General features: G+C 38.6%; 1 protein-coding gene across 1 annotated transcript in view; it reads left to right on the forward strand.

Moving 5' to 3' along the window:
• Window positions 1-7,039, forward strand: part of MAN2A1 (mannosidase alpha class 2A member 1) — a 159,684-nt gene extending 152,645 nt beyond the window's left edge. Inside the window, exons 21-22 of the mRNA XM_060143376.1 lie at window positions 4,321-4,431; window positions 6,056-7,039. Coding sequence (XP_059999359.1) covers window positions 4,321-4,431; window positions 6,056-6,208 — 264 coding nt within the window. The 3' untranslated portion in view covers window positions 6,209-7,039. The remainder of the gene's footprint in view (window positions 1-4,320; window positions 4,432-6,055) is intronic.
• Window positions 7,040-8,157: the final 1,118 nt, after the last annotated feature.

Raw genomic sequence — 8,157 nt, forward strand, 5'->3', positions numbered from 1 at the left:
AAATGGGATGAGTGGATAGGTGGGAGGGTTGTAGATGGATAGAAATGATAGTTTCTAAACCTTTCTTTCTGAATATGTTATGGTAAATCATGGTTTTAGCTCTATTGGAACCATTAATGAATACTCCCTTTTTCCAGCCTCGGATCAGAGGTGGGGATCTCCTTTAGTTGATAGCCTTTCATTATATTAAGTCAAAAGCAATCCTCCTCTTTGCCCTCCAAGCTAAGTATCTCTGAGCACGGATCCACAGCTAGAGCAAAGGCAGGAGAATGTAGTTGTGAAAGTACAGACTTGGGAGTCAGACCACCTAGGTTTGAGTGCATTCCCCGTACTTGCTGGCTGGGTGTCTTAGAGCAAAACTCTTTAATTCTCTGAGTCCCAGTTTCCTCACGAGTAACAAGGCAATGGTAATAGTACCCACCTTAGAGATGTTCTGAGAGGATTAAATGAGTTGATGTTTGTAAAGCATTTAGAGCAGCAGCTGGCATGTAGTAAGCACTAAGTGCTTGACAAATAAAGGTTCTCAACTGTGATCATTCAGTCATAAGCAGTTGTGATTGTTACTAATAATGAAGTGAAAATCTTGGCACTGTTTTTTTTATAAATTGGAGAAGGTTGAAGTGTATTGCCAAAGTAAATCTTGATGTCACTGTGATGTGTATTCCTTATATAGTTTATTACTGATTCCTCAGATTTTCCAAAACAACGTACCTAGAAGTGTCTCCATGCCAGGTATTACCCTGAGTGCTTTACGTGAGCCTTATTTAGCTCTCACGACAATACTGTGGAAGTAGGCACTATTTGGGCCCCATCGTGTGGAAGAGAAAACTGACTGACCTAGGGCTGGGGTAACTTTCCAGGTCACACAGCCAGTAAGCGGCAGTGCTGGGAGCCACACCGCAGCGAGCCTGACTCCAGATCTCCCTACTCAGAACCTTATACTGCCTGGGAAGACGAGGGGAGCACTAGTGCTAAAAATGTTAGGGAACACACTGCCTGTTTTCTTCTTGTCTACTCAATAATGATGGGACACCGTAGAAGTGTTCACCAGCCATTGATGGGGAACGGTCATGAAGGGCCGTTGTAGAGTCATTAGTGATAATTGCACTTTGAGTATGAGAGGGAATGTTTTGTGATAGGGGTGTTCCTTTACCTTTAAAAAGAGCAATACACCTTGTATATCACGTCAGCTACTTCAAAGGTTGTTGCAAGATGAAATGAGTTAATCCATGAAAAGCATTCTGTACATGACTGGCACACAGCAGGTGCTCAATAAGTGTTAGCTGCAGTTACTGTTATTGTCCTCTCTGTGGTGGATCCTCAAAGGGGTTTGTCACGAGTCTAACCTAGTTCCCTGAATTTTCAGAGGATAGACTCAGTCACTTAACTGATTCGTGGTGGAACCAAACCTTGCCTCCAGTCTAGCTTTCTCTGAGCCTGATGGCTTCATTTGGTAAGCCAGATCACCTTCCCCCCTAGTTCCCCCAGTTGCTGGAGACATTTCATAGGCCCCCCCCTTAGTCTGGGAGCTAGATGTTGGTTTATCCCCTGAAATAAGTTCTACAGTGGATTTTCCTGGTGCAACTTGGGAACATCCAAGCAGGGGTTCAGTCTCAATGGTGATCTGAACTGTTTTACAAAGACACTTCATTTGAAGCTCACCTAGCACAGTGCTTGGTGCAATTTCAAAATTTGTAAGTTTTCTTCCCCACACCCTCCCCTTCTTTTCTGAGGTCTGGATGCTACTAATGTGTTAATGAATATAAAAACAGGTCTCTCAAAATTTGTTTACTCTCCTAGAGTATATAGTGTGACTACTTGAAGGTATCTGTTTTCCTGTACACATATTCAAGGTAAATTCACAGTTTCCCTACTTTGAAAAACAGTTTTCTTGGAAATAAAATGTCTAGACAGACTTTGAAACTGAAAAACTGCTGCTTTGCCTCAGGTATTTTTGCTTGAAAACTGATACTTTCATGAATACTTGATTTTTAAAACTTACACAAGATGAATGCCATTTCATTTGGTGTTTTAGTCCTTATGAATAGTGATAGGGTTTTGGTTTTCAGAGAAAGTAAAACTTTTTCCCATTGGTAAAAATTAATTTTTATGACTTTAATCTCTCCTTTTGTATTGTTTGTTTAAATCTCTTATCGAATTCAGTGGCAGAATTCCAAAAGTGTTTCCCTTCCCAATTTTTTGTCACCTTCAGTCTGCTAAAGGCCTTACATATTCATTATTCAAGAACAAATGTGGTGCAGGAATTTTAGCAATGCCTGCTCATCAGTGTTTCTTTAAGGATGGTCTAGTGAGTTAAGATGGCCAGATGCTTTAGGTTAATAGTGATAAGTGCTTTTGGAGTCTAATTAAGAGGGCATCTAATTTGTGAATTTGAATCAGGGTTCTGTTATGATTTTGATGTATAATTGTGGACATATAATTTGGAGCTTCCCTGATTCCTTAGCTACAAAGTTATGATGTCAATAAAAGAAATTTGTGAATGAGAAATTAGATAAGAATATTGTTTAATTTGTAACTACTATGAAAATAATCACTATTTATTTGATGGATGATGTTGATAGAAACAATAACAATATACTGAGGGCTTCCTCTGCTCCAAACCCTAGGCTAAGTCCTTGTTACGCTATTTCATTTCATTTCATCTCTCTCTTTTTTTTTTTTTTTTATGGTAAAGGAAAAACTGTTTTGCTGAAATCAGCAGCTAGTAAATTGCAGAACTAAGATACAGATCTTAGGCTGTCTGACTCCCAGCTCAGATTCTGAACCATTCATTTCTACAGCTTCTTAACTAGCACATTCTGTCCTATAAGCTGGGCTACCTTACATAGTATTTTCAATGGGTTAACCCGCACCATGACTCCATGAAGGAGGTAGACATGCATTAGCTCCATTTTACAGACAAGGAAACTGACAATTAGGAAGAATAAAGGACTATTCCAAGGTTTCACAATTGGCACAACTATTATCCTTCTGTATATAATAAATAAAGCGTTTTCTTATGTGCTCTTTTAGTGCCATTTTGGGACTGTGAAATTGTTTGAAATTTCATTAGAAATCTCTGTCATGTGATTTCAACCTACTGTGTGTATCATGTGGTCCTGTGATGACTCACAGAATCCCTTAAATGACTTTTTTCTCTCCCTTCAAACAAAATTTCAGCAGTACCACTGCAAAATACCAGTGTTAAATGTCATAAAACAGGTTATTCCAGCCAAGAATCTGAGGTGAGGACAGCTTTAAGTTGTTCAGTCACATTAAAATCAAATCAGTGATGGGAATGCTGGCAGCTGTTCAGAAAAGATGTCTCTGTAGCACATTAAAAATTTTATGCCCTAGTAAGGATGATCAAGAACATGGGCATATTCATATCTGTGGCCACAAAAAAGAAAAAGGGACCAATTTCGTCACAGTGTCAGTGCCAAGCAGCACATGACTCTCCTTGGAATAAATATGCACTTCTTAACTTTTCCAAGGATTTTTAATTCAGTTTATTTATCATAAACATTTTCCCAGTTTAAAAACATAAAATTTATTAAATAGTTGTAATTTTAAATATTCAAGGACTTGAAGCATTTGTGACATTGCTACTTAAATGGGTACAAGAAATTTCATTGCAAGAAACTGTATACTGATCCCTGTAGCTGACTTGCCATGTTTAGTATTTTCCTTTTTGCCTGCACAAGAAGAATAGCTTCTGTAATGTGAATTTAAATGATATATCAATCTAATAAATGTGGTTGGCTTAGCAAGTGATAAGCATAACTAATTCAATTTAAATGCCTCTTATATAAAAATAATGAACCAGTACATTAAAGATTAAAAATGTTAATGCAATTAGCAAAAATTAGTATTCAACGAAGAAGCATGTTTCAGTTTTAAGATGGATAATATATCATTCAATGACAAGATAAGGACTAAATTCAGGTATACTTTATTCAGTTGATGGATTTATTAAAAATAAAATAAAATGCTTTATTTGAAGAAACTTTGATAAAACGATATATAATATGTGGACGAAAGATAACCCACGTCCTCAGGAACTATGGAGGAAACCAAGGCTTGAGTGACTTAACAGGGATTCTTAGAACATAATATCACCTGCCTCCTTGTGGGAGGGAGTGTAGCAGGGGGTGGGTGGGCACAGTGAGCATGGAACCTGAATGGAAATGGATTTGCCTGGATTCACTTTTCAATAAAATGAGCATTTGTGGTTTGGGGACACTTACGTCAAGGGTATGCAATAGTGTCAGTATTTGCCTTAATGTCACTGTGGCGTGTTGGCGCTCTGCTCATTTGCAGGTGGATGGCAAGCATTCCAATGAGGCAGCCTTGATCCTCCACAGGAAGGGGTTTGATTGCTGCTTCTCTAGCAGAGACACGGGGCTGCTTTGTTCCACTACCCAGGGAAAGGTGAGCTGAAAGCTTATTTTTGCTTGTTGAGTTAGTGTGCTTTGAAATCCTTACTTTCTGCAGATAATCTTGACAATGAGATGTTTCATTGCCTCTTCGCTGACTCATTCCCCTCAACTTCAAATTAGTTCAAGTTTCCCCATCTTAAGAAAGCCCTTTCTTAACGTTCAGTCTCTTCTTGTCACCATTAAAATGCATAGGCAAACATGTACACGTTTGAAGGCAGTGTCCTCATCGATTCTTAGGTCTTCCATTTCCAACCTGCATAGCACCTTCTTCCTGCCCACCCCCTCATTTCCACCTCTCTCGGACATGGTCATGTATGATCCAGTTCAGGAGTGGCAAACCCAAGTCCTACAGGGGCCAAGACAAGTTTTACAGTAACTAAAGTGGGGTGCTGGCTTGCAGTATGGGAAGAGAGGGAGCAATGAGACTGTGGCCAGTGGGATAACTCAACCGAAGACCCCAGGGTAGCTGTACTTAGCTCCAGTCAGTTGTTTCCCCAGGGGAAAGATGCAGGGCTAGATCTTCTGATTAAGCAAGATTTGCATATGAGTCCACACTCTGCGGACCAAACAGATCCTCAGGCTGACCACTGCTTGGTGGCTGCGCATTTCTGACTTCAAGTCGGTCTTGCTGACAGTTCTCATCAGAGAACTCTTCTTGGAAGCAAATGAACCTCCAGTCTTATGCCTGTGGCTCTGAGCTAGCTGTAACTACAAGAAGATGCTTGGGCTGATTCTAGCACACTGGCGGGTCTCCTCCACCAAGTCAGCTCAGGGAACCCAGCTCTTCTCCAAAACCTAATAGACATAGTGTAGCCCAGACTCAAGTAATTCAGTTCCAGCCTTACAAAATTAGTATGTGCATAGGACCCAAAAAGAAAAGAAAATATAGTAGGGGGGCCTAAATCTGCTTAGATAGATAAGCTTCTGCATTTCTGTTCCTCACCCTGTATGTGGTTGGTGCTAAGAAAGCACTGATATCTTTGTTTCATTACATTTGCACTCTCCCTTATTAGTGATGATCTGAGAATACTTGCTTGTGAACATTTGTACTCAAACATTAAGGCATTGAGTCTTTAGGGGGTTATACGATCCAGAGAGACATATTAGAATAACCTGCTAGAAGTGAGGACAGTATTTTCTAAACAACCTCCCCACCCTATAAATGGGACTCACTGACATGATGGGCCTTCCTTGTGGCAGCCTGTGTCCTATCTCCCGGCTCTTTGGGCACAGGGAATATGGTGGATGAGCACCACTGTTAGGGGTAAGTATTGACTGAAAGAGGATATAGATGTGTTTAAAGCTTCTTGGCCTATAGATGTGCTTTCTTTTATTGAAAAAATGGCCCCTGCACCTGATGTGTTCTCAAGCAACAGAAAAGGAATCCAGAGCCCATCATCCTCCCGTTACAGTTTCCTGTGTCTCCCTTCAGGGTTAGTCTCCACGTTCAAGTATGTAGAGGTGGATTTAATCTCCCTCCCCTTCCCCTTATTTTTCATTAAAAGGGAACTTCAAACATACTTTTCACTTTTTCTCCCACTGAATATATAGATGCGCTACCAGTCTTTCTTCAAAGTTGTTCTAAACGTGCAATTTTTTTATCATTTACTTTTTAGATATTGGTACAGAAACTTTTTAACAAGTTTACTGTTGTAAGTCTCATACCTTCGTCATTATCCTTGATGCATTCACCTCCAGACGCCCGAAATATAAGTGAGATCAACTTGAGTCCCATGGAAATCAGCACATTCCGAATCCAGTTGAGGTGAACCTGGCTTTCAGATTTGGATTGGGAAGCATTGGCTTTTATACACTTCTTGGTTTGACGTGCAATAAAGAAGCACATTATTTTAGCTTCTGGCTACTGTGAGGACATGAAATCTGTGATTTTTTTTTTTTAAACCAGTACAGTAAGAGAGGAAAAAAAAAAAAAGCCATGCTATAAACTTTTTTTTTTTAAGTTCCTTCCATGAACTACCATCGTCAGTATGAATTGATGCAACAAACAAAGAAATGTCTAAAGACAACCTCTCAACAGATTGTATCTCAGGTTAAATGTTAACTAATTATATCTGTGTTGGGGGTTGTGAAGAGATTGTTGTAAGTATTCATGTTGCTGACCCTTTGTTAGTCTTACAAAAATACCCATTTTTACCAAAATGGAATAAAAAGCTGGTGGGTAATAGCTAATGGCCAAAATGGTTGCAATCATTCATACATGTTAGAAAAATTTTATGTGTTGAAATATGTGGAAAAGTGCAATCCGTCAACCCTTATACATAGTTGACTATGTGTTTTTCTACCACTTGTACCACTTGACCCCTCCCCTCCTACCCTTTGTAAGTATTTCCAGAAATATCAGATTTTGACTCATTCAGTAGTAGACAAAGAGGCATATTTTCATTACTTGACAGTGTGGGATAGGTGCAATTTATTCCATTGTCACTAAAATAGAAGGAGCAATTCCATAGGTACCATGACCTCTTTTAGGTACCACAAGGTGTCTTTTTACACAGCTCATTTGAATACAGATGTTCTGAGAAGGGGTTTTCTATTTTAAAATTATCGTATCAGAATAAATGTGCCTTATTTTTTTATAAGTCTTGTTAAATCTTTTGGTGTCCATATTATGGTTGGGGGAAGGGAAGAGGCTGGGGGGAGGTGGAGGGGTGGGTACTTTCTATGACACATAAATTGTATAATTTTTGCCTGACAATGCTGGCCACGTTCTGATCTGTTTCATTAAATTTGTGGTGATGTTACTTTAAACATTTTGACTATTTGAATGTACTGAGATGTCAGAAAACAAAAGAAGGAAGAAAAATATTGTTAAGTAAAATATGCTGCTGCCAAGGAGACTGCAACGTGAAGCAAGGATTTTGTAACATGCAGAATCCACATGCTGTTTCCATTTCACAGGAGTTCACCATTTTGAAGAGAGAATGCTTTAAAATAGACCCTGTTTTAAACCCACTTACATGTAACTCATCATAATTTATCTTATTAAAGAGTATGTTTGTTCAGTGAATTCCAGACTTTTGTACATGCTAACCTCAAAGTAAAGCTCTAAACCTATGTGCCATTACAGTACTCTTGATAAAACTTATTTGGGATCATCGTGAACTTGACATTAAAATAAAAGCAACATTAGCAACATTTAGAAGATTCAGTTTTAGCATAGAAAGGATTCTTGACTATATGCACTTCTGAAAATTCTCTTTGTGTTAACTAATAGATTTAGTATTACCTGACTTTAAACTTCCATTATACCTCCTGCCATTCCAACATCTTCATACAGAAATAAAACACAATTTCTATGTTATCATGTAGTCTGATTATCATCTGGATTTTCAGTCAGGATGCAGCTCCTAAGATTATTGTTATGTTAAATTCATAAACTTCTTTCTCCTTTAATTATTAAGGAAACAATACTAGTGTTGATCGAGATATTACAAGGGAGTAATTTCATGCAATAAACATGTACTGTAAGTTTTCTTCCTCATTTTGGGGGGATAAACAACTTTTAAAAAAAAAAGCTTCCTTTTCGTGGACATCTACAGGTGTTAGGATTACCAGAAGCAAATCCCAGGAATGAGATCAGTATTTTCGTTGCGTCTTAAATGTAGAACCTTCCTATAGGAGTTCACTGTGTTCTGTGGTTTAAGTGGGTGTGCTTAATTGTTCTGGAATTTCTGATCAATTGAAATAAAAAAATCTT

This window comes from Lagenorhynchus albirostris, chromosome 3, assembly GCF_949774975.1.
Source record: "Lagenorhynchus albirostris chromosome 3, mLagAlb1.1, whole genome shotgun sequence".
Classification (NCBI taxonomy): Eukaryota; Metazoa; Chordata; class Mammalia; order Artiodactyla; family Delphinidae; genus Lagenorhynchus; species Lagenorhynchus albirostris.